This window comes from Rutilus rutilus (assembly GCF_951802725.1).
Source record: "Rutilus rutilus genome assembly, chromosome: 1".
NCBI lineage: Eukaryota > Metazoa > Chordata > Actinopteri > Cypriniformes > Leuciscidae > Rutilus > Rutilus rutilus.
The window spans coordinates 66,220,969-66,248,321 of NC_140209.1; the positions used below are offsets into that span (position 1 = coordinate 66,220,969).

At 38.8% G+C, this 27,353-nt stretch overlaps 1 protein-coding gene across 1 annotated transcript in view; it reads right to left on the reverse strand.

Moving 5' to 3' along the window:
• Positions 1-26,831, reverse strand: part of LOC311305082 (NACHT, LRR and PYD domains-containing protein 12-like) — a gene marked incomplete at its 5' end in the record, with an annotated part of 117,234 nt that extends 90,403 nt beyond the window's left edge. The window contains 4 exons of the mRNA XM_084432557.1: positions 13,578-13,751; positions 15,199-15,369; positions 24,748-26,733; positions 26,815-26,831. Of these exons, the coding sequence (XP_084288683.1) occupies positions 13,578-13,751; positions 15,199-15,369; positions 24,748-26,733; positions 26,815-26,831 (2,348 nt within the window). The remainder of the gene's footprint in view (positions 1-13,577; positions 13,752-15,198; positions 15,370-24,747; positions 26,734-26,814) is intronic.
• Positions 26,832-27,353: the final 522 nt, after the last annotated feature.

Sequence of the window (27,353 nt, forward strand, 5' to 3'; positions counted from 1 at the left end):
TAAGATACGACCGGATTTTTGTGAAATAGGCCTATCGCGGGGTTTGCAGCTTTTCAATGATGTCGCGTAATTACGTCACTTCATAACGTTCCCATAGCAACAGGGGAAATGGCTGCGCTTGTGTGAAGTAAACCCAACATTTGTCAACTTTCTGCTAAGATATATATGTGACTTTTTGCAACGAAAATGCGGGGATTATGAAATCATGCAAGCCCGCATATTTTGCACGCGGAAATCTGCAATTTATGCGGCAAAAGTGCGGCGTATTTAAAAAAAATGCGCCCCCCGCATAAATATGCGGACTTTGGCTGATTATGCATGGAATCATGCGATCGCATAATCGCGTTTTTCTGGAGGGACTGTTAATCCATTTCTCTATTTTTATTTTATATTGGAAAAATCTTGGAAATTCAATAGTGGATTTGTTCTTTTACTATTAGATAAAATGGTAAATTAATTTGTTCTGGCCTCCCATGCCACTAAGTTTACCCTGCTATTATTCCAATCAAGGAAATGTAAAAAGGTTTGTCACAGTTATGTGCTATTGGACAGCCCTAAACAAGGTTTGAATAAATAAATAAATGCAATATCTGGCTGTAATGTTGTTAAATTCACACTCCGGATGTTTCGATCCATAATGCCCCACTAAACCATAAAACCGATAACTTGTCATGAAAATCACAGAAATGATGAAGCAACACTATACTACAAGCACAATGTTAAATGTGCGCACACACGCACGCACACACACACACACACACACACACACACACACACACACACACACACACACACACACACACACACACACACACACACACACACACACCATCTGCAATATGGAGCATCTGCTGGACATTGTACACAAGGAAAGCTTCTCCACAGTTCTCTGCACTGTAGCACAAAAAATCTCAAGAGATCTCTCGCATATTGCCAGTGTTTCCTTGTTAGACTTGGTTGGACCAGAATGCCCATTGCTGTGGAGAAACAGTTGTCGTGCTGCTCTTGTTTAAGAACAACAAAAAAAAAAAAACATTTTTAATAATACAAATATATAATTGTTTTGTTTACTTCTCATCTATACATTAATGCTGTGTTTTGGGAGATCTGAAGTAATTTTGTAGCCTACCTATTTACTGCAAAACTCCTCAGCTACACCATTAGCATGCATATGAAATATTACATTTTTAAGAAAAAAAAAAAACAACACATTGTAGCGTATACGACTCTGGGTAAATATGAATTAGCTCAAGAATATGGGGAATCTTGGGAATATTAATATTTATGACTCATGGTCATAATTCATAAGTCGCATGTACATTTATTTTATCAATTATCGAGATTACCTTGTTCTATAACTATCTGACCAACATTTAATTCGTCCAGCGAAACAAATGTAAAATCATTACAGTCAAGAAGAGGTATTCACAAACTTCAAGAGAGTTTCATGTCCTGGCCACGGACACCCAACTTTCTGAGTTTATAAATTAAAACTACTGAATGTAGTCTAATATCGAGCTTGTAGCTTAAATAAGATCTTTGATTTCATTGACTTCATAAAAAGTGGATTCTTCAAACACAGAGGCAGTGAAAAGTATTTATGAATTTTAATAACTGCAAAACTAGAGATTATATGAGCTACGAATATAAACGTACGTAAAAATGCAAACAATAAACAAACAACATATAACCAAACAATAACATAAGTGATCAGAATGAAATGAAAGAAAGAAAAAGGGAAAAGAGAAGAGGAAGAAGGGTAACTTAATTCACAGACCTAAGAGATAGACACCCGGAAAACAGCTTTTATCAACTCAATATAGGCCTACTTGCAGAATTCTGTGCTCTTTCTGGTGAGGCTGTAGAAGAGGCGCGCGTGTCCGGCTGGTTTGCGTCTGGCTTCGTCTTCTGGGTCGTTTCGCAAGACGATGTAAAGGCTTACTTGAATTTAAGTTACCGAGAAAGTTAGATCATTTCCCTTGTCGAGGGGAAAGGCGATAGGAACTTAGTTGCAAAGAACGGCAGCTACGACTCGAACATGTGTTGGTCCGAGGAGAAGGCCTGAGCCTTTCAGATGTTTCTTGAAGCCGGGGAGAAGAGGAGGAGGTCAGAGCGATCGAAGAGAGAAGAGCAGGGATCAGAGAGAAGAGAGAGAGGAAACTGAAGGTTTGGACTTTTATCAGTGTCCCATGTACCGCCCCCCTTCTTCGTGAGGGACGAATCAGCTGTCGAGATCTTTTCTAGCGGGAAGATCCTTTGTTCGTTTGGAACGATCTCCTGGCTCGAGTTACAGGGACGATTGACTTAAACCTTCCAGTTCCAGAAATATGAAATGTGTAAACAATGTATATTACTGCATTCTGCTATTGGAATTTGGCTCTGTTATATTGAGAGAATTCCATAGACATCAGACACATCACATGAAGGTTGTAGAAATGCAAAGTTACAGGAGATATGCAGAATTATACACATTTAAAGCTTTGATTACCACATGACAAAATCGTAGACACCCCAATATGACATGGTCATAACAAAAGGCACCTCAGAAATATATCACTATTTTGGTAATGTCCTATGTGGGTAAGTCAATGGGAAATCTGTGTGTGTGTGTGGAATGTCACAAGGCTGTAAAGTCACAGAAAGTCCAAGCTGAACTAGGGGGTTTTACAAGGGGTTCTTAAAAACAGGGTCCTCTTTATGGCTCAAATGTCCCTCTGGGGAACACCAGATTGCCATTTTGACATGTCCAAGCAGACTTAGTGACGCCGTGGACAGACCCGTTGTCTAAAAAGACAACGAAGGATGTGTTTGGAAACAAGGAATTACTAATTGGAACAGCATGTGACCGCATGTCAGGCATTGTCGCTACAACATTCATAAATAATGATCAAAATTCAGTATGAGTTGTTTCTGGATATTGATCTATTTGTTAGATGCATAATTCTGCCATCTGGTTAGAATTTGTTTTGCAGATAATATAGTTTTAGCCAGAAAGTGTAATTGCCCCATAGAGATCCATTCATTTTTCTGGATGTGACTTACTGCTCTTCTAACAGCTTTTGTTATGAATATATATTTAATCATTTTAAAATACATTAAATCAGTATTTTTGTCAGAGTTTAGATTTTTTTGTTTTTGTTTGAGGTCTTTTGAAGTGTCTTCTTATTGCAATAAGGCCACATAAATGGCCACTAAAAGAAAATACTTGATTGCAATTACATATTTATTTCAATAATCCAAAATGTATAAAATGATTAACTTTAGAATAAGAAACTAATTTTTAGTAAATAAAACCAACAACAACAAAAAAGACAGCAATATGCGGACAGGAACATGAGTGAAGAGTAAACACACCTGTGTGTGTGTGTGTGTGTGTGTGTTCATTCCACACTGCATTAGTGCTCTAGTACCAGGCCTTCATTCAAGTCTGAATCTCTGTGGATTTCAGCCCTGTTGCTCAGAGGTCTTTAAGAAGAGGAAGGTCTGTTTTAAGTCTCTGTTGCTCAAACAACCTCTGGTGTTATCTTGTGTGAATCACGTTATCTCATACTTTGTTTGTTTTTTCCTCACTCTGTGTATGAACCTGGAACTATTCATCTTCACACTCCGGCTCTAAAATGCTGATCTCCTCTCATCGCCTCTGCAGATTTCTCCCTCTTAATGGTCCTGCTTTAAAACTATAGCCTAGTTATTTCTTTTTTTTATGCTGTAACAAAACTATGTGTTGTTCCATTTGTTCCTTTCTAAATACAACTTTTAAAGCCTGGTTTGTAAATGTATTGTCAGTCATTGTATTAGTCTTGCCCAAAAGATTACAACTCAAAAATGTGTAATGGTAAAAACTAGACAAATCTTTCATATTTGCACAGTGTCTTATCTGACTGTCATGTGGTGCAGTGGTTTGAACACTGGGAACAGTTTCATAATGTCTTGTCTCCAGGGTTTGAAAATTAACTTTTTCTCTCATCAGATAATTTGGCTACAAAATGTTTAAGTTACCGGCCATTCAGAACTTCTACAGTGTTATCGCTAGTGTTGTCAAAGTACCGGTACTTCGGTACCAAGTCGGTGCTGAAAATGTGTCGATACCAGCATTTCTGTAGTAGCGGGAATATTCGGTACCCACTAATAGGAGCTGCTTTAAGTCGCTTCCATGTTTTTATCTAAGCGCGGCTTCAGACTAACTTTTTTACTTGGAGCACTGTCTGTAGCCGATATATATATATAGTGTCTGTGTATATTAAACTGCAAAAAACGATTTAAATATTAACCCTGCATGTTCTGCTTGTCTCTGTGTGAATGAATGGCGCAGACGTGCGGTTTCATTTACCTCACACACACACACTGAAGCACGAGTGACCCTCACGCTGTTTTAAGTCTCTGCTGCCTCACGATATGATGACATGATGAAATTCATCTCCAGAGCCACTCTGAGAGTCACTTCATCAGCATTTTACCATTTAATTTGACCACCATAAATTTAATTTAATCTCACCAATTATAATCCTCTCCTTTGTCAAATTTTCCATCGATAATTCCATGCTGTTTTGCTTGGGTTTAATGATAATACAAGAGTCCTAAACCACATACAGGGACAAAAGCATGACAGACTCGAGCAATGACGCCTTTGACGTGCGATTTCGAGAACACTATAGGGAACGAGCACGTTCTTTTCGCCTGTTTGGACACTTCACACATGTTTGCACTGCCTGTTTGGACACTTCACACACGTTTGCACTGCCTGTTTGGTTTACCTGTTTACACGTTCATAATGTGCGTTTTGTCCTACTCAAAACACACGTTTTCGACCCCCAATTTTTGTTACGATAAACGCGCGACAAAGCCGAGAGAACATCGAGAACATGCGTTTTAAATAGCAGATCACACATAGTTTATGTCTAGGATTGTTGTTGATCTTTAACATTATAATAATGAGCAATATGACATCGTTTGAAATACAGTGCTGTTATAATAACATGATCTCTGTACTTTTATGGGGGATTTAATTTTTGTATTTTATTTATTTGTAAATTGACTGTGAAATAAAGTTTTAAATATATATATATAAAATAACCTCTCCCACACACGCACCGTGTCATAAATGGGTTCACAGACATGTTCGAGAAGGTTATCTGTTTGGGTGATCGGTGTAAGATGGAGGTCTCGTAAAGAGTATGTTGGGAAATGAAGGAGGGAGTTCCAGCACTATGTCTTTGTGAGGTTGTTTTGGAAAATTCAGCGTTTCTTATAATCATTCGGTTCCAAACTGTTTAATCATATGTTTCTGTGAGGTTTTCTAGCAGCTGAGGAGGGACAGGGAAGCGAGAGGCAATTTAGGTCGTAGATGAAGGCCTTTGGGTGTCTCAGGGACAAAGAACAGTGTGACCTGGGCCAGGGGGGTAGAAACCAGTCCGAACCAGCAGGAGATAGGGGGTATCTTTCTGGAAATTTACAAGAAAGCTGGAAGGAGGAGTTTTTGCCAAGAAACTGTATAAGATCTGTATGTTTTATTATGTCTGGTAGGTATTCTATTTCAAAGCTGGGTGGCTGCGGCTTTTGTGAAAGGAATCCTCATTGAAATAAACCTTTTCTCTTTATTACAGTTTTGTCTCGTGAAAGTTTTCTTACACCTCTGATGCTGTTTGATGTTAACTTTTGAAAATTGCCACTACAACTTGGTGTCAGAAGTGGGATCCTGTGCGGATCTTCTTCTCCTGGTCCTGAAGAACGGTTTTTGACGGAAGTGTACAATCCCGGCGGCATCAGGCAGCCGTCTCATACCCCGACTGTTTGAGATAGTGACTCAACAGGTTAAGGGAGAGAGAGACAATTCCGGCGTTCAGGACCAAGGGAGGAACTCCCACCAGGATCAGAAAGAATCCGCGGCAATTACAGAAAAGAGAAAGCATCTCTGGGTAAGAAACGCAGAACTGTTTTATTGATGTTAAGTGTGATTTGATAATTGTGAGTGAACATGAACCATATTGGCTGAATTTGCTTTGGGTACGAGCGAGAGGTGATTCAGGGGAATCACAATTTTTTTGGGGTAAGGGCTGAGGAATTCGGATCAGTTTCTACCTCACTTAGCTCGTTGGTGGACGGAAGGGCCACAGGTGATTCAGGGGAATCACAGATTCAGGGGAATCACAGGTGCTGGTTAATTAGTTTTGCTCGAAGTCTCTGTAACCCGAAGAAATCTTGCAAAGGTGGACGGAAGAGCCACGCCAGATTAATTAGGTGAATAGAAGATTTTGAGTAAAACATAATTACAAAAGCACGGCATATTTGCCGAAACCCGACCGGTTTTGGGTGAGATAAAATCGGGTCTGTTGAAGACGTTTGACAGATACTAAGACACGTGTCGAAAGAGTAAAATCCAGAAGGGAAATTCAGCCAAAAATGGGGTCATCTAACAGTAAATTAGATCATTTTTATACACCAATTTTCTGTCAAATGAGAAATAATTATGGTGGTAAATGTATGGTTGACATACAGAAACTGATCAAATATCACGATTTTCCCGAAGCGGGGACCTTGAGTAAAATAAGACTAAATGCAGTAAAAGAGTCAGTAGAAAAGAACGGGGGAAAACAGAGTAGCTGCTGTGTGTGTGTCAAACATGTGTGTAAGAACTGTGAACCGACTATAATGTGTTGGGTAGAAGAGGCTGACAGGCGAGAACGAGAGCAAATACAAAAAGAATTGGCATGTAATGTTGAGAATGTTGTGTGTGTAAAAACAGTTCCACTGGAACAGAATGCTACTAATGAACCGAATGTATGTGCTTTTCCACATGTGACTGAGGTGGCAACGGCTCCGCCGCCTGCCTACAATACAGCTCACTACCCAGTAGCAGAGATACCGGCCCTCAGGCTGGACCTCGATCTGGACCGCTTTCCACCAGCCCCGAGAACAGCCCAAGAAGCACGACTTGCAGAAGCACGAGCACAAATTGAACTGGTAGAGGCAGCCCAAAGAGCAGCGCAGGCAGAGACAGATGCAAGAGAAGCGCGAGAGGGGGCAGAGGCCGCAGAGCGAGTGGCACACAGACTAACAGCGCAGTTTCATGCACAGTTACACGGGCGTTTGAGTGCAACGCTGCGGCACGCTACTCACGCTGAAGAGGACAGAAAGGAGAAGAAAAAACCCCTCACAATGGTGGTTATGCAACAACGACAACCTAAACAACCCAACAAACCTGCATCTTCCTGCTCAAACCCTGCTGGTCGAAAAGGACAGAAAGGAAGAGCTGCTGGAGGAAAATGGAGCTGTTATGTTTGTGCCACAAATGCCCACTCGCTCCGAGACTGTACAAAATGTAGAGTGTGCAAGAAGGACGGACACTGGAGCAGCGCGTGTCCCACCATGAAGTCGGATTGAACCGAGGGGGCTGGAGAGCGGGACGGAAAGAGTCCGGTTCTGGCCAATCTCTGGCTGCAGCAAAGGGAAGTGAAAATATTTTTACTAACACACACACACACGACGCACACACAAACACATACACTGATCTTCTTTCTGCTGTCTGCAATGAAAAAACTGCTTGCAAATCTTTTTGTGTGTCTGATGAAACTTTGAGCAAAGCAATGACTGATACTTTGAGCAGTGTTGTGAATGACGAATGTATGAGATTGTACAAAAGTACAGGGTTTCCTGAAATGCCAATTTACCCGTTATTAGTCAAGGGGGTAATTATTGAATTTTTGGTCGATTCTGGTATCAGTCTGTCCACGTTACGACCATGTGATTTACCATGTTTTCTACGGGAAAGTGTAAATTAAATTTGTCCCTCTGTGCTGATTCTTATGGAATTAGCATTGAGGAGGCACCACAAATTACTTGTTCTAAATTTGAGCCGAAGTAACAGATATTGATTGGGCAGAAAAGATTTTGAAATTGGCAAAAGATCGTACAGACCCAGTCAATACAGAGTTTATGACAAATGACAAAATGCATTGTACATCACATGTCGTAACAGAACGAGATTCAGACTTTGAAAAGATGTGGGCCTTTTTGTGAAAGAATGTTTATCAGCCACAGACTGGGTGAGAGTTGACACACACACAGCAGAGAGTCAGAGTATGGGGGTTCAGAGAAATGTGACTGCTATTGGGAAAAATGTGACAGGACAGGGAGAGGGGGATATTTCTGCCTCAGAAATTGATATTTCTTTGCCACAAATATCACCAAACTTGTGGGCAAAAAACAAATATGATGTGGGGCTGATAAAAGGTTGTGAGCCAGTTGTAATCACACCAAAATCTGATTTCAGACCATGTAAGGCACAATATCCACTGAAACGTGAAGCAATAGAGGGCATAAAACCAGTGTTTGATGCTCTATTGAAAGAGGGTGTAATTAGGCCTTGTGATGGTTCACAAGTTAGAACCGAAATTAACCGTACTCCTTTCTTATGTTGATGACCTTTTGATCTGTTCAGAAGGTGAGTCTGTTTGCAGGGCTGACACTGTGACTCTCCTGAAGCATCTTGAAAGGGAGGGGCACAAGGTCAGCCTTTCAAAGCTGCAGTTTGTGAAACAGGAAGTGACATTCCTGGGGCATGTTATCAAACCAAACAGCAAAGCACTGTCACAGAAAAGGGTGCAGGGCATAAAAGAAGCCCCAAAGCCTGTAACAAAAAACAGTTGCTGTCATTTTTGGGGATGTGTGCTTACTGTCGTACATTCATTCCCAATTATGCCATTTTAGAACAGCCTTTACGAGCCCTGACAACAGGGAAAGGGTTGAAGTCATGTGACAGACTTGTTTGGACAAGTGAAGCTGAGACAGCATTTGATAACATGAAAGCACAATGAGATATCTCGATTGTTAGGCCTTCTGGTTGTAGACCATCCATTGTTTAGATGGTTGATGAAAAGCATGACCTTATGACTTCTGTTCTCCTGTAGACGCATGGTGACCGATGAGACACGTAGCCTATTTTCAACAAAACTCGACCCCGTGGCAGCGGGATTGCCACACTGTCTCCGGGCGGTGGTGGTAGCTGAACTGGCCCTCAATGGCCTCAAGAGAGTTTGTAGGCTATGCTGATCTGACTTTAGGGGTCTCACATTTGGTGTCTTTGATTTTGCAGGAGCAGAGAACGTCACATTTGTCTACAGCTCGATTGAGGTATCATAAAATTTTGTTTGACATGCGAAATGTCACTGTTAAAAGGTGTGCACACCGCGTCCAGATTTGTTGGACGTTCCGCTTGATAATTGTGACAATGTCCTTTTTGTGGATGGATCTGCGTCGAAGAATCCACAAACAGGACAGAATAACGTAGGTTATGCGGTGACGACTGAATTTGAAACTGTAAGATCTGGCAAATTACCATGTCATTACTCTGCACAGGCAGCTGAATTAGTCGCTTTGACTGAAGCATGTAAACTGATGACTGACAAGTGTGTAACGATTTACACAGACTCGCGTTATGCTTTTGGGGTCACGCATGACTTTGGTGCTCTGTGGAAGCACAGAAATTTTTTTAAGTCAGACGGACGACCAATACTGAACGCTACGTTAGTATCTGACCTTTTGGAGGCCATTATGCTGCCAGACAAGATTGCAATTTGTAAATGCGCAGCGCATACTAATGATAAAAGTTTCGTATCAACAGGCAACGCCAGAGCTGATATGGCTGCGAAGGCAGTGGCAACAAACCAGTCTGGAGCTGATACCATTGGCGCCACTTGCGTACAACTTGACAATAACCTGAACAACGACAAACAACAACGGCGCAACCTATCGTGCTGCCAGGGCCACCCGAGTTGAGCGTGAAAACCAGACGGTAAAGAACAAATTGGCAAAATGCTGTGAAGAAACAGGACTCTCGTGGGTGAACGCACTCCCCACTGTGTTAATGTACATGAGAATGAAAAAGAGAGTCAAAAGTAAGTTTGAGCCCATTTGAAATCCTCTTTGGTAGACCACCATTCATGGGTATAATGGGGGAAAGAAGGAGGCTTCCATCAACAGATGTGTGTGAGAATGAAATGTTGAATTACTGCAAAGAGATGTTGTGTTTGTGATCTAACAGTTCTGTGCAGGTGAAAGAAATGCCAGGGGCAAAGTAGCAGAGACGTTCCTGCACAAAATCAGACCGGGTGATTACGTGGGTGAATGCCAATCACTGCAGGAGAGTTCCACCCATACCAGGAGAGCAACAGGAGGAGGAACCCCGACGACAACAACAAAATATCATATCACCGTTTGGAAAAAGGACTGGTCAGGGTGCTTTTATCCAGCTTTAATGAATGTGGGAACTTCAGTGTATCTGCCAAACAAGGTGGTTGAAGTTAAAAAAGAAAATGTTTAGTGAAAACCTTTAGAATATGTTGAATGATTTTCTGTGCAGTTTATGAAAATGAATGTGCTGCCAATGATAATGATGAAGATTATGATTTGGCTATTGTGATTGAATCCACACTGGTGGACTGTGAAAGAATACAGAGAACTGCTTATCAGTGGCTGTGTTTACATTCCTGATGGGGACAGACTGCTGCAAGGGTGTGCAGTAAGTTGGAGCCGTTTGAAAGCTCAATGATCAAACTATAGGCAAAGAGAGAGTGTTTTAATTATGGTCAGCAGGGCCATTTAGCCTGTAATTGTAAATGGACACTCAGAAAAGAAAGTGATAATGTGAAAGTGACGTGCATTAATGTGGTTTTTTAGAACAGTAGAACAGTATTTAAATGACGATATTAAAGTTTTCGTCTGAGAAAGAACTAAGAATGTGAATGCAGTGCTAAAGAAAGTGAAAAGAATGTGCAAGTAAATAAGGGGAAAAAGAAAGTTTAAAGGAAAGTTAATAGATGGAAGTCGTAAGAAGATTGAAGGTTAAAAGAAGGTTGAAAGATTTAAGTCTTAAGGGAATCCTTTTGAAGGAAAGTGAATTGATGAATACAGGTTGATGTAAAATTACAGATGACTCCAACAAATGAGTTGCAAAATGTTTTAAAGGTACCGGTAACTAAAAGGATGAAAATATGAGAATGAAATGCTTTGATAAGGTTTTAGATGATATAGAATGTATTAGAATGTATCACAAGCAGAGAGGGCAGCCTCAAAAGTTAGTGTGAATCCTAATTGCAGATTGATAAACTCCTAGAAAAATACATTGAAGTAATTGAGAACTTGACAACTAAAATTGAGATGAAATGTGATCAAATAAGTAGAAGCAGTATTACTGGATTAATAGTTGCTAAATGTGAGATGTGTAGAAAGGCATCTGATTAAACAAACAGCTTGTTAATGTTTTGAACGTGGAGGAATAGTTGACCATGAAAGAACTAAGAGCTGATGTTTTGCTTTCAAAAGATAAGCTTGTGATTGGCTGAGACAGTTTGCTTATCGGAATCTGGGGTGTGCTGTGGCTGAGACGTCCAGTGCGACAGAGACACGATCTGAGAGGAAATTTGTAATTCCCTGATGTGGGCAAAAGACAAATATAAAATATGGTTGTTTAAAAATACATATAAATTCTGGCAAAGATGCCTTACGCTGGGCTAGAGTTAAAAGATGGTAGATAGTTTGATTTTAGAAGTTTATGAGAGTACAGTGTGCCAGTCCTAAATGCCTCAGAGTCTCTCTCATTCAATGTCAGCTAAAAGCTGTTAACTGAGCCTGTGCGATTTAGGGATTGAGAGATGAGTAATATGATGTTTAGTTTTTTTGTGAAACAGCAGAGATAAGTGGGACTGAGAAAATATAGATAACATTAAGTTGAATCTGCAGACTAACCACTTGATAGAGGAATACTGTTTCAACACAGTTTTAATGAAATTGATGACATGTAGTACAAATTCTTATACTATTGTGAAGAGTCCTGAAACAAACAGTGAAGAGAGGAGAGCAAACGCTGTAAGCAGCTGTGCTCTGAAGCTTTGACTTCAAAGAAATGTGGAGTTCGTAAAATGTTGGGGGTATCATGTTGTTTTAATATTCCTGATTACAGTGACAACATAACCAATATCATCGAGCACATGAGAAAAGCTGTAAAAGAGCCGCCTAAAGCTACTGGTAGTGAGTGGGTGGGGTGGCTGATGTCTGCATGGTCAGGGTGGTTTTATAGAATAATTCAAACTGTCTTGCCAATTGTGGGTATGGGATTATTAATTCTGTTTTGTTTACCATTCATTGTGAAGTGTGTTTAAAGCTCAGTGCAGAGATTGATCAGGGCAGGGACGGTCCAAGCAGTGAAACTGACTGATGGAGAGCAATGTGATGATTATGACAGCGATGACGTGTATACAGACATGAGTTAAATGTGTTTTCTTTCTTTTTGTTTGCCTTCCTGGGACCAGGAAAGGGTTTTTGATGTCAATGATTGACTGTTCTATTCACTGTTTTTATTATTATTATTGTTTTCATTATTTTTATTTTTATTTTTCCATTGTAAGAATGATGATATGTTCAGAAGGTTAAAAACAGCGGTCATCCGTGTTACGAGGTGACGTACAAGTGGAAGGGTTTGAAATGAGGGATTTTTATGTATACTATTTCTTTGCATCTTTTTAGGAGTGTTTTATGAATTGATGTTTTCTTCCTTACCAACGTGATCTATACTATTTCTTGTTTATACTGAGGTGACTGAGGGTCCGATCTATAGTGTCGGGGATGCAATAACAGTGCTTATTCATCTAGCCCGGTTTCAGAATAAACCTTTACTTGCTTGCTATAAAATTAAGGGCCTATCCTTACAAAAACAGCCTAAGCTTTTCATTCTAAATTTTAATGAAGGTTCAAGTAAAATGATCAGGTATATAAAAGTCAGACATGAAGAGTATAACTGTGATGTAAAGACTTGAATCAATTCTGTTCTTGAAATGTAATGATGTAATGATGTTTGATCAAGAAATTAGAAGACAAGGGTAAATTTTCCTTTAATACGTTTATCAGAGAATGATAAAGAGGAGGAATTGTTTTGGAAAATTCAGCGTTTCTTATAATCATTCGGTTCCAAACTGTTTAATCATATGTTTCTGTGAGGTTTTCTAGCAGCTGAGGAGGGACAGGGAAGCGAGAGGCAATTTAGGTCGTAGATGAAGGCCTTTGGGTGTCTCAGGGACAAAGAACAGTGTGACCTGGGCCAGGGGGGTAGAAACCAGTCCGAACCAGCAGGAGATAGGGGGTATCTTTCTGGAAATTTACAAGAAAGCTGGAAGGAGGAGTTTTTGCCAAGAAACTGTATAAGATCTGTATGTTTTATTATGTCTGGTAGGTATTCTATTTCAAAGCTGGGTGGCTGCGGCTTTTGTGAAAGGAATCCTCATTGAAATAAACCTTTTCTCTTTATTACAGTTTTGTCTCGTGAAAGTTTTCTTACACCTCTGATGCTGTTTGATGTTAACTTTTGAAAATTGCCACTACAAGGTTTCTACAGCTTCTATAGTATCAGAGTCTATACATTATTTTCTCAACACATTCTCACTAACAACTCTTCTGGATGCTTTGTCAGGACTGCTTGGTGTCACTTTTTAACACACTGGGACCCCTTCAGTGTTCAAAAACTATTATAAACTCTCAGTCTCTCTCACATACACACCAGCCAGGATGATTCCTACTGATCCACTTACTTGAGTTTGTCCAGTGTGCAGTCTGGATGGTTCATTGCATCAGAGAGCAGCTTCACTCCTGATTCTCCTGGGTGATTGTAGCTCAGATCCAGCTCTCTCAGGTGTGAAGGGTTTGAACTCAGAGCTGAAGCCAGAGCAGCACAACCTTCCTCTGTCACCAAACACTGAGATAATCTACAACAACAGTAAGTGTTCATGTTAGTGTGCTTAATTTTTAGAGAAAATACACTACAATAAACAACACGGCTCTTCAACCCATTAATTATCTTTACAAGGACCTCTGATTGATTACAATTAGTGATGCTGAGATTACCCAATTTCAAAATTGGCTGTGATTACAATGGTCACGTTATTAAACAGTAAGAATTTGGAAGCTATGTTTAAAAATAAATAAATAAATAAATTAGTCTTTCAGACTTATGTGTGGCGTGACTCTGCAGTGGCGGAGCCAGGATTTTTTCATAGGGGTGCAAGGGCCAGCAACCAGTCTGGGGTGGCACAGAAATCTTAATTATTAATCATCTCAGTATCTGTGCATCTCTGCACCTGAAATGAGCATCTCTGTATCTGTGCATCTCTACACCTGAACTGATCATCTCTGTATCTGTGCATCTCTGCACCTGAACTGAGCATCTCTGTATCTGTGCATCTCTGCACCTGAACTGAGCATCTCTGTATCTGTGCATCTCTGCACCTGAACTGATCATCTCTGCATCTGTGCATCTCTACACCTGAACTGATCATCTCTGTATCTGTGCATCTCTACACCTGAACTGAGCATCTCTGTATCTGTGCATCTCTACACCTGAACTGAGCATCTCTGCATCTGTGCATCTCTGCACCTGAACTGAGCATCTCTGCATCTGTGCATATCTACACCTGAACTGAGCATCTCTGTATCTGTGCATCTCTACACCTGAACTGAGCATCTCTGTATCTGTGCATCTCTGCACCTGAACTGATCATCTCTGTATCTGTGCATCTCTACACCTGAACTGAGCATCTCTGTATCTGTGCATCTCTGCACCTGAACTGAGCATCTCTGCATCTGTGCATCTCTGCACCTGAACTGATCATCTCTGTATCTGTGCATCTCTGCACCTGAACTGATCATCTCTGCACCTGGGCTGAATTTGTTTTGCATGTGAATGTAAATCCTGTCTGCAGTGTGGCCTTTCTGGAGTTATTTATGTCATTTCTTAGTTTTATTGATCCAAAATGTTTTTATACATTTTCTTCTATATCTTTGTGTGATTTTCTGTACGTCGCGGCTTTGAAATGTTAAAGCCCCACCCCCACACACATACACATGATTCGACTATTAGTCGTCTATAGGCAAGACTTGACGATTCTGATTCGACTATGAAAATCCATAGTCGGGGACACCCCTATACTAGTAAAGTTAATTACTTAAGGGTGCAATGTTGAAAACATGTAAAGTCTAATTGGTCAAAAAAAATTGTTGAGTTCAAAACTCTAGGATTGTTTGTTTTTTTTCAACCACCCCTACTCATCAACCAATCAGATTCATACATTCAACAGCCCCCCCGTAGTATAAATGTATATAAAGCACACATTATTATTATTAACATTAATTAATGAATGAAAGTCAAACTCAAACCTCAGTATGTTGAGTTGACAGTTTGGACTCTTCAGTCCAGCACAGAGAAGCTTCTGTCCTGAATCCTGCAGGTCATTGTTACTCAGGTCCAGCTCTCTCAGGGAGTTTGATGACTGTAGAACTGAACCCACAACTTCACAGTGCTGATAAGTGAGATTACAGGCTCTTAATCTGAAAAAAGAGAGGACTCTTGTTAAAAGGTTATGATCAGTCAAGAGCTTGTTAATAATGGAGAAGCTTTTGCGTACTGGAGAGACATTAGAGAGCGGGAAGGCCTGGGTTGCACTTTTATTTTACATTACATGCACTTACATGTTCTTACAGTGTACTTACTCTAGAAAGTACTGGGTAATATAAGGTAACTGTATGGGTTAAGGTTAGGTTTAGGTTCATGGTTAGTACCTAGTTAGTACCCAGTTATTGTAATTACTATTATAACATATTAATTAGTTTATGTAATAAGTACATATTATGTACTAGAGGAAAATGATTCTAAAATAAAGTGCTACCAAGGCCTGAAAACGGATGCCGAGGTTGCTTTGTTTCTGCTCGATATGCAAATAACATTGTTTTTTTGCTGTTTTAAAGAACCAAGGTATGATGTTGTTGTTGCTGAAGCACAGTCGTTTCATCCATTTTAACTCAAACTGTCTGATGCACCAGCTGTTATTAGAGATGCACCGATTACAATTTTCTAGGCCGATTCCGATTTCCGATTTTTCATTGAGTTTGACCTGCCGATACCGATTTTAGCCGATTCCGATTAAATTTTTTTCTAACCACTTTACAGCACACACAAATATTTATTTTCGATATTTTCTTTAACCCTTTCACGCATAAGTTTAAAATATTCTAACTGACACCCCCAACCCCCACCCCCAGAGTGAGTTTTTTCAAGACGAACGTTCCCTTTAATGTTTCCATGGCGACGCATCACGCGATACACCGCAGCCACAATAATACTGTATGACAGATGTGTCGCTTTTATTTCGCTTTTCCTTTTTTATTCAAAATATTCACAAACTTGCTTACCATGTCATCAACTAGCCTATCTGATATTCCGATTCTCAAATATGTGTAAGTGAGTGTGTTTGGTCGTTTAAAAACCTTTATAAATAATCTTGATCTATAATATGAGATGGGCGCCTCAATGTTGTCCTGTCAGTCGGATTTGTGCATTTGACCGGCATAAAATCGGCATATGTCAGACTGACCGGCCGGTCGCCGGTCATGGCCGATCACGTGAAAATCGGCCAATTCCGGTCACCAGCCGATCAATCGGTGCATCTCTAGCTGTTATATGTTGCGTGTGTACGGTAACCAGATTTCTTTTGGCGGCATACAAGATGGGATGGACAGGCAACACCCCAGGGGTACCCAACCCTGCTCCTGCCGATCGACTGTCCTGCACAGTTCATTTCCAACCCTAATCAAACACACCTGCCTTTAATTTTCAAGTGATCCTGAAGACCTTAATTGGTTGCTTCAGGTGTGTTTGATTAAGGTTGGAGATGAACTGTGCAGGACATTCGATCGGCAGGAGCAGGATTGGGCACCCCTGCTATAGTTATTTTATTTTTGTTACATAAAAAAAGAACAAAGCAAATGACAAACAATAGGAAAAATAAGGTAGTGATGCAAATTTAATACACTACTGTAGGTTTATTTAACATGTACACATTTAACATCTTCTGTTGTTTGATTGATATTAATGACACAGGCTGCTGTATTCTAGGCTGCTGTCACTTTAAGACCGAATGCTTCTAATATACTGACACATATCTGGTTTTAGCCCAGATGTTTATGTTCACTTGAGCCATAATTGACTGTATTTATGTGAGATATGTGGCTTATTAAGGCTAAATCTTACTAACCACTTTTGCTAAATGGGTTAACCCTCTGGGGTCTGAGGTGTTTTCTGGGCCCTGGAGGTGTTCTGACATGCTCTGACATTTGTGCTTATTTCTGTTACTTGTGACATTTTCATGGCTAAAGTCTGATTACACTGTATTCAGCACAAACTCTGCTACAATAATATGTCAGCAGCATATATGTAAAAGTATGTAGTTTTGAGATAATGACGTTTATGCGTGGTTTGTGAAAAAATGTGGTTTGTGCAGACAACGAGAGTTTTAGTGAGAGTGCAGAACAAGGTAGGTAAGTGATGGTTTAAAAGGGAGCCCTATTGACGATCTAAATAATAGTTTTGTTTTTCATGCTTCTAGAGGACCAGTGGTTACGTTCACACTGTAAGTGATAACTGCATTTAAATGTGGGAGTGAATCCGCAAAATTTTAGTCCCGTGAGTCATGAAATTGCGATGATTGACATAGTAACCACAGTAGGGCTGCAACGATTCATCGAGTTACTCGATTTACTCGATTACAAAAATTCCTCGAGGCAAAAACTCTGCCTCGAAGCCTCGTTAAATTCCTATGACGCGCACTATACGCGCAGGGATCTGATTTCACACGGACTATTGTTCAGTGTTCAGGAAGCACAATAGCGCGTGATACATTTTTTAATTTAGTTGGCGCGATGGCGGAGAGTAAAGATGTCCATAAAGTTTGGGATCGCTGCCTTCCAGCGTCGCTGAAATAAGGTAACGATTCTGTCCCCCGCATTTTTTTTAACCCAGCGCCAATATTTCCGCCCGTGCCGAAGCCTATACATTGATGTTCGCTGATTTTAATCCCATCCTGTATTTGTAGTGATGTCGTGATGCGGTTTGACTAGATATGATGTTTAGCTTTGATGTTTTAAAGTAGTAAATGTATTCATGTTCAACTGCAAGAGAGTATAGCCTAAAAAAGAACCCCTTCACACACACACACACACGCACCCTCGTCTCTCTCACGCGCCAGTCAGACCAATTGCGGCAATGCATCACATATGCTTAAACTTTTACTTTTACTAAAAGTATTTAGCCACGCAACAATAATTTCAGCATGCATTCACTGTATACACCGGGACGTGATGGAGGAACAAATATTGCATTGCAGTCTTTGCGAGACCTTGTTTGTCACGTCTGCCAAATAGTTACAGACAACAACAAAAAATGAAACTCCCCAGCCTGCTTCTCCAAATCCACTCGTACTTTTGGGGAAGACATAAGTGGCTACCAAAGTAATTGAGCATAGAACATTTTCAATTAACAAAAAAATATAATGCTACAAAACGTGCTAATATACTTCAACTAGCCTAAGTGAGAAACAAAATGCTGTTCTTTTTAACATATTTGCAATAAAACATTCGCCTTTTTAAAGCTACACTTATTTTTTTTATAAATTGTATACATTGTGTACCTGTTTGGCTTGATATTTTATATTCATTTAATTTATTTTTGTTCTCCGGTGGGTAATTTGCAGAAGGTGCAATCCTTTTTTTGTAATGTTGTATTAAGAAGACAAAACTAAGGCCAAATGGCCTTTACTATTTAAGTTTGTATTCATAGTTTTACATGTTATACATGTTTTACAGTATAAAGTTGACTTAACTGTATTGTTATATAATTGTTGGCACTGGCACTTATAAACACTAAATGGGTAAAAAGTACAATAAATAGGCTTAGTTTTGGAGCCAAATGTTGGAGTTGGAATAAATAGCTCTGTTTTTTTTTTTTTGAGAAATAAAAGCCAAATGCTTGATTATTTTACAGCCACATAATTTTCGTTATGCATTATTTGTTTTGGTTGTTTAAAAACACACAATTTTTTTATCCGATTACTCGATTAATCGATCGATAAAGTGCTAGATTAATCGATTACAAAAAGAATCGATAGCTGCAGCCCTAAACCACAGCAACATTTTGGCTTCTAATAATGTTCTGATTTTTGTTACATTTACACTTTAGTCATAAGTTTACAAAACACCCTGCAGAATGTTACAGAACGTTATAGAAAATGTTTTTTTTTTTTTATAAGAATGATCATAAAAACATTGCTTCTATTTAGTACTGCCCTGAAAAAGCTTTTTCACATAACAGATGTTCAATAGCCTAGTCCACAAGACAAAATACAAGACAAATTACATAGGCTTGATTTTTAATACTGTGTGTCATTACCTGAATGATCCACAACTGTTTTTTTTGTTTTGTTGTTTTGTAATGGTTGTTCATGAGTCCCTTGTTTGTCCCGAACAGTTAAACTGCCCAATGGTCTTTAGAAAAAAATCTCCTTACTAGCAGTGACTATGATTGTGAGATCCATTTTTTCACACTGGTGACAACTGAGGGACTCGCACACAACTATAACAAATGCTGCAAACATTTAGTGATGCTCAAGAAGGAAGCATCCATTAAGAGCCAGGGGGTTAAACTTTTGAACTTGATCGTTCATGTAAATTGTTCTTATTTTGTTTAAAAGTTAATTAATTAATTTAGTCCTGTCATTCAGAGGCTAAATAAGATATTAGCATGTAAAACAAAATAAGAAAATTTAAACATCATCATCATCTTGCTCAAAGGTTTGCCCCTAGCTCTTAATGCATCGTGTTGCATTCTTCAGCATTACCTTGCAGATTCTGAAAGATGTATAATAGGTAAACGTATGACTGTAACTAAACACTGTAATCATTTTGTAAGGGTTAAAATATTAATTTAAGAGCTCAGTGTTGAGACCTTTCACCAGAATTTGATTGAGAGGCGACCTGACCAATCATAATGCAGATATCCGCCATTTTTGTCTAACAAACAAACCAAACCAGGTAGTAGATTAAAGTCTAGTGGACTTGAACTTGAAAAATGGTGTATTGATTTCTTTTTGCAGTTTTGATGTTCATTCATGTTTAATTTGTGCTATATAACTAGAAGAGATTATCAGTTCACGTGCTGCTTGAACTGAGGCGCTACACATTAAAGTGTCAGTCATGTTTGAAATGACTTAGACTTTATTTCACACCAAAAGTAACCTGCTCTATCTTGTCTGTTGGCGCATTGTCAGTGTCCTCTTTGCTCTGCAATATATTTTTCACTGTGTGAGAACATGATGTGTGGCGTGAGTGCGGAATGGCTTGTCGGACGTAGCAACAGTAACTAAGAGGGGCGGGTCTTTGTTAAAGGTCAATTTCAAATTATTTTAATCTTTGTGGACTCGGCCGAGACTCGACTCGGGCGTTAAGGACTCGGACTCAAGTCCGACTTGGTCCTCTTTAGACTCGGACTTGGACTCGATTGTTAAGGACTTGGATTTGACTCGGACTCGACAAAGGTGGAATCGGACCCAATAAATTAACTACAATATAATTTAATATATAGAATGCGAAAAACTGTACGTTCAGAGCAGTATGTCTGAATACATAGTATTTGAAAAACAGTCTGCGAAAAAGTTGCCGGATAACCTAAAACTTCTGGCAAGATACTGAAGTGCGCATACGCTGGACACTTTACTATCCCATGAGGCCAAGGAAGAGGTTTTATGAATGGCAGTGAAGCGAGGTAGAGGACTTGCCCTTTGCACACACACAAAGCCACGCAGACAGCATGTGAACACCGAATTCAGTTCCCTTTCTCTTTTTTCCAAGCTTAAACGGACACGTGCACGTAAAATTAGGTTAAAATGTCTGTCTCTGCGAGTATCCTCATAAACACAGTCGGTTGTGTGCTGTAAACAATTGAGAAAGAAAACAGATGCATGTCATTTATATTAGGTCTGGGCATTCGTCTTAAAGGGACCGCAGCTTAATGTACCCGCAGCTGTTTGTGATACCAATGGTGATCAAACAACAAAAAAGAAAGAGAAAATGACTTTTTTAGCTTTAACAAAAATAAATTGTATTAATTACGGTAATCAATTATATTAGTTATATTTTATTTATACATTGAAGACTGTTATTCAATTTCTGTACCTGAATACTGTTAGATTTACCTGAAAAACAAAGCTCATTTCAATTGTATCTTTCTTCTATTGTTTTTATCTATGCTCATAAATGATTATTTTCTATGCAGATTCACTTCCCTACAAAATCACCCGTATTATTATAGACTGATTAATTCTATTCAAATAGAGCTATTCAAATCAACTGGTGAAATTGTTTATTTATACATTGCAATATCGGAGAAAAACTAAATATCGCAATGTAAGTTTTTTCCAATATCGTGCAGCCCTAATTCATACCATATATAACATAGATTTTTAACGGTCATGAAGGATGTTCTAATTCAAATGTAGTGCCTACTCGACAGTACGCAATTGCGGATGCACCATGAGCGTTGTAAAGTTATTTCAGCGTTTAACGGGAAACATTTTAAATGGCAACAGAAAACTCGTCAATTGGAGTGAAGAAGAGACCTTTTCGTCATTAACTTTACTGTCCAAAAAGTCCATATAGAGAAAAAAAACTTGATAGTACTTAGCAATATAATATGAGGATGTGCAATGCAAGAGCCTTCATGTAAACAGGTTGCATGCAGCATTCGTCCAATCAATGGGTCTCATTCATGAAACACGAGCAGAACGAATTTTTGTGTAAATCGTGTGTAAAGTGGTTTTGGCGTAAATTTTCAGGATTCATTAAAATGTTCGTATTTTCCAAATGTTAGTTGGTACGAAAGAAATCTACACCTGCTCCCAGCCACGCGTAAATAGTGCGTTTAACATCCGAACGTTTTGCTCATTAATAAGCCTGCATTTTAATTCACCTTAATCGGGTACATATTTACACAGCATTTTGAAAAAATATTATATATAGTAATTACATACGGTTTTTCTTTTTGCTTTTATTACGAGAGCCAGTAATAGCATCTGCAAACGGAACACAAGTCCGTAATTTTTTTTTTTTTTTTTTTTTTACAAGTCCGCAAGTCACAAGTGTTGCAGTCAAGCTTCATGTCGAACCATTTTCTTTTCACTTCTGGGACTGTTCGATTAACAGATGAAACTCCATTAACTGCATCTGTAATATGCTGCCAAGCATTTTTACCTAAAGCATTTAGGTAAAAGCATTATTACCTAAAAAATCTTTTTTTTAAGACCTGATACACCACTATGCTTGAAAATAAAATGTGGCGTTTTGAATCAACTTCTGATAATAAAACTTTAATTTCTGCATCTGAGGAATTTATCTTCTATAAATCCTTCGTTTGGTGTCTTAATATGATGCCCATATATAGTTCTCAGTCGGTTTTAATGGGCGGGATTTATGGTAATTGCGAATGAGCGTGCGCGTGCGTCCCATTTACAACTGATTGGAATTCATTAACACACACACACATTTCACTATCAAATCTGACGTTTATGAAGTATTTGTGAATCAGGAGAAGAATTTTCGGGAATGTCTCTTTACGCGCAAATCACTCACATATTTACTCGTATATTTACGAATGTTTCATGAATGAGACCCAATGAATCTAACACCACAAATATGCAAATAAGAACGTTAACCAAGGGTTTAGGAGTGTACAGCATGAAACATCAGTTTAGAAATACCAAGGATTAATTGTTAACCCCGGGTAAATTATGATCAGTGTAAAGGTTTACAATGACCTCGGGTATATTTCAAGTGAGAAAAGCCCACTTGTATGTCAATAATTAGTTATAAAACAGATAGTTCTGGACCTTGATTCTGAATGGTTGAGCCGTGTTCTAAGCCGTAGTAAATTACTCTACAAGGACTCAAGCCATCCAAGCCACATAACATTGTTTTATGCTCTTATCACGGTTACAGTACCATAGCATTAAGGCCCGGACTTTAAGAGACAGTTTCTGGTCAATCCTGTTCCTGGAGTACACACAGCACTGCACATTTTCAAATTCAACTCATCAGCTAGTTAGTAACAACTCCAAGACCTCAAAAATGTGTGTTAGATAAGAGAGACTTTAAAAATGTACAGTGCTGGGATTGAAAAATCACTGACCTAAATCAAGATATTTCTTATTTTAATACATCATCATCGCAACTATGGAAGGCATTTTCTGCCAAATTTAAATAAATAAATTAAATGATTAAAATGAAAATGAAAATGAAAACCAGATTAACGATTTCATTACAGAAAACTGTACGCAAAATATGTGACAAAATTGAGAATTAAAATTAAATGATTTCATTTTCACACCGGGCATTCAAACAGATTTTTTATTAAGAATATAGGACTGACCTGAAGGAAAATGCTATATCTAGCCTACTGTAAATGCAGGTACACTCGCTTTTTCTTTTTTTTTCTTTTGGCTTTTAGTGATTTTACTTCATGAAAGTTGCATATATAGATACATAATTTTCAGGTTTAATTTGTATTGCGTGGTAACCGTTTTATAAAAGCAATAAGGTACTCTAGGCTAGTGCTGTATCTGAAAAAGTCACGGCTGAAGGGCGTTGTTAGGCACGACGCAAATATGAAACATTGGCTGAAGTCCTCGGTTAAAGCTAGCGGGTATTAATGTCTATGTCTAGCTATAATTGTTGTAGAAATTGTGTTACTAAGACTTTTGTACACCCAAATAGTTGAATTTCCAAAACAGCCTAAGACATGAATGAACTTCATCGCAACTGAAGATGCCCGTGACTCAGGCCGAGGAACTGCAGTGCGCCGAGGGTTTGACGCATGCTGGTCAGGCTGGTTGTTTCCACTAATGCTGCGGCAGCTTCCCGCAAAAGCTCACTAACAGATTTCGCCATATCTCGTCGTCTCGATTACAATATAATCACATTTAAATAATTTCGTTTCACACATTCACTCATGCACACGGAACGTCAACGATTTCGCTTTACAAAAGGCGTGTCTCTAGCGCCGTTACTTGAATAAGCCACACCCACTCATTAACATAGAATTTGCATGCAGGTTGTCGTTGAAAATGAAAATGAAAGCTGTGAAATAAAAGAGGAATTAAAATGACAACTAAAATTTACATTTGAATTTGAATTGTGTCACTATTATTGCGTGAGCATTAATAAAGAGCTTTGTAAAAACTGGATTTGTAGTTTCTTTTTCACGTTTGGCTTTTCATTTTAATATTGGCAGTCTTGCCTCGAGACTGTAGTGAAAATGAAATGTGAAATCACCAATTGCATTTTATTTTTCAATTTGACAGGGATGATGCACTGTCACCGTGAAAATGAAATCATTTAATTTTAATTCTCAATTTTGTCACATATTTTCCGTACAGTTTTCTGTAATGAAATCGTTAATTTGGTTTTAATTTTAATTTTAATCATTTAATTTATTTATTTAAATTTGGCAGAAAATGCCTTCCATACGCAACTAGATATAAGAGGTAGCCTAATTTTAAAAGTTTGATTTCTAGACCAGGAAAATGAATATATTTTTCTAAAAATGCTTAATCCATATCCAGCAAATTATGAACAATGGAAAAGTCATGTAAATTCATTGGTTGAAAAGATATTCAGCTTTTAAAACTTCAGAAATGTAATTACTTGGATTTCGATTATAATTACAAATTAAAATAATTATTTTAAATATTTTAATCTGTAGACACTTCAAATTTATGTAAATAAAAAAGTAATTAAAGCGCATTTAGCTAAACTATTAGCCTACATGAGAGGTATTATGTTCATATTTCAATTCAGTTTATATTATGTTCATATTTTCACACTCACAGAGCTTTTCTGCAGTTCCTCAGAGCAGGTAACAGTCTCCTTCGACCCTCTTGTGATGATGTGATGTTTTTAAGGTCAAACTCATCCATCACCTTTTCTGACATCAGGATCATGTTTGCCAAAGTTGAACATTGCGCAAGAGAAAGGTTTTGGTTATTTGTTCCAGATTGTAAGAATGCCTGCATTTCGTCAACAAGAGAACTATCCTTCATCTCAATCAAGCAGTGACACAGATTCATCCATCTTTCAGGGCTGACATTGTCTTCTGGACTTTCTGTGTTTTCGTGTTTTTTAAGGTTTTGGATTATTTTCTTGATGCTCTCTGGGTTCTTCTCTATGCGAATCAGCAGATCCTTTACAAGCAACTGATTGGACTCCAGAGAGATGCCATGAAGGAATCGAAGGAAAAGATCCAGGTCTCCATTTTTACTCTTCAAGGCTTTATTCATTACTCCCTTCAGAAACACATCCAGAGAAACATACTCACACCAACGTATGACCTTTCCAGATCGAGTTCTGGACTTTCCTGTCAGGAAAATTTCTGTCAGGAACATTTTCATAACTTCACTGTTCTGGTGTAAATAGCAGAGAAACACATACAGTGCTGCAAAAAACTCCTGAAAGCTGAGATGTACAAAGCTGTAAACCTTCCTGTGATAAATCACAGATTCCTCCCTAAAGATCTCAGTGCAAATCCCAGAATACACTGAGGCATCAGTGACATCTATGCCGCTCTCAATCAGGTCCTCCTCATAGAACATCACATTGCCCTTCATCAGCTGATTGAAAGCCAGTTCAGCAAGTTTCACAATCACTTCTCTGTTGGACTGCAGGAGCTTCTCTGGATCTCTCTCTTCATACTTCTGGTTCCTCATATGAGTTTGAATGAGGAGGAAGTGTATGTACATTTCAGTCAGAGTTTGAGGGATTTCTGCACTGAGATCTTGTTTCAGGATGTTTTGAAGCACAGTGGATGAGATCCAGCAGAAGACGGGTATGTGACACATGATGTGGAGGCTTCTTGCTCTTCTGATGTGCGAGATGATTCTGCTGGCTTGATCCTCATCACTGATTCTCTTCCTGAAATATTCCTCCTTCTGAGGGTCATTGAATCCCTGAATTTCTGTCACACGGTTTATGTAGCTAGAGGGGATCTGATTGGCTGCTGCTGGTCTGGTGGTGATCCAGATGAGAGCAGAGGGAAGCAGATCTCCTTTCATGAGGTTTGACATCAACACACCCACTGATGAAGACTCAGTCACATCAGAAACTTTCTCACTGTCTGAAAACATTAGTGTAATTCTGCTTTCATCCAGACCATCAAAGATGAACACAACTGTACATTCATCATAAATCTTTGAGTCCAGATCTTGAAGTTCAGGATGAAAGTCCAGCAGAAGTCTGTGAAGACTGTACTGATGATCTCGAATCAAGTTCAGCTCTCTAAATGGAAGCACAAACATGAAATCTACATCCTGATTGGCTTTTCCCTCGGCCCAGTCCAGAATGAACTTCTGCACAGAGACGGTTTTCCCAATTCCAGCGATGCCTTTAGTAAGAACAGTCTTGATTTTGTCTTTCTTCTCTCTTCTCTTCTCCTCATATCCTAGTTCAGGTGAAGGATCAAAGATGTCATTGCAGTTGATTGGAGTGTCTTGGAGGGTCTTGTAACTTTTCTCCATCTGTAGCACCTCATGTTCTTCATTCACTCCTTCACTCTCTCCCTCTATGATGTACAGCTGTGTGTAAATCCTGTTCAGGAGGGTCTGATTCTCTTGTAGTTTGATTCCCTCAAATACGCTCTCATATCTGTTCTTCATGCTGGTTTTGTGCTGGTCTTTGACTCTCTGCAGATCATCATGCACTGGCTGGTGAGAATCGAGCTGCAGGGCTGCTTCTGTGTCATGATGACTGATGTGTTTCTGACAGGAGGAGGATGTGCTGGTCTGACAGGACACATCTCTGATCTGGTCAGCTCTCACACCACTGAAAACACATTAAGAAGACAGAGACACAAAAACCTCTGTTAAAATAAATATAAAAATCATACTACATGTAGAAACTGACTTCCTAATATCACACATGGCGATCCTCGCAAGTTCTTGCACAGATTTTATTTACCCATGTTGCCAACAAACTGTTAATTAATTATGCACATCAGGCATTTGGGGTCAGATAATGACCTGCATATTAAAAGTAATTAGACATCAATATTTCAGTAGTCAAAATGTTCGAATAAAAGAGAAAGGCGGCTAAAATTCTTGACCTGATTTAACAGAAACCATTATTTTAAAATATCACAGAAACACTGACATGAAGAAAAAGCAGTGTTCATGTGAAATGATTACATATAGCCTAATTGATTTACTTGTAAATGGTGACAGATGATACTTAAATGAACAGTTATTCTGAAGAATATGTAAAGTTTGCTGTTGAAGCTGAAGACAAAAATAATTAACATGATAATCAACAGCTGGCTTACTTTTCCATTTGTTGACATGACATGGTTTGATTCAGATGGTAAATATCGTATTAGGTTTGGTGTCCAACTTAGAGATAATCACCATATTTATAATGAAACCATTACTGTATATTTAAAAATATAT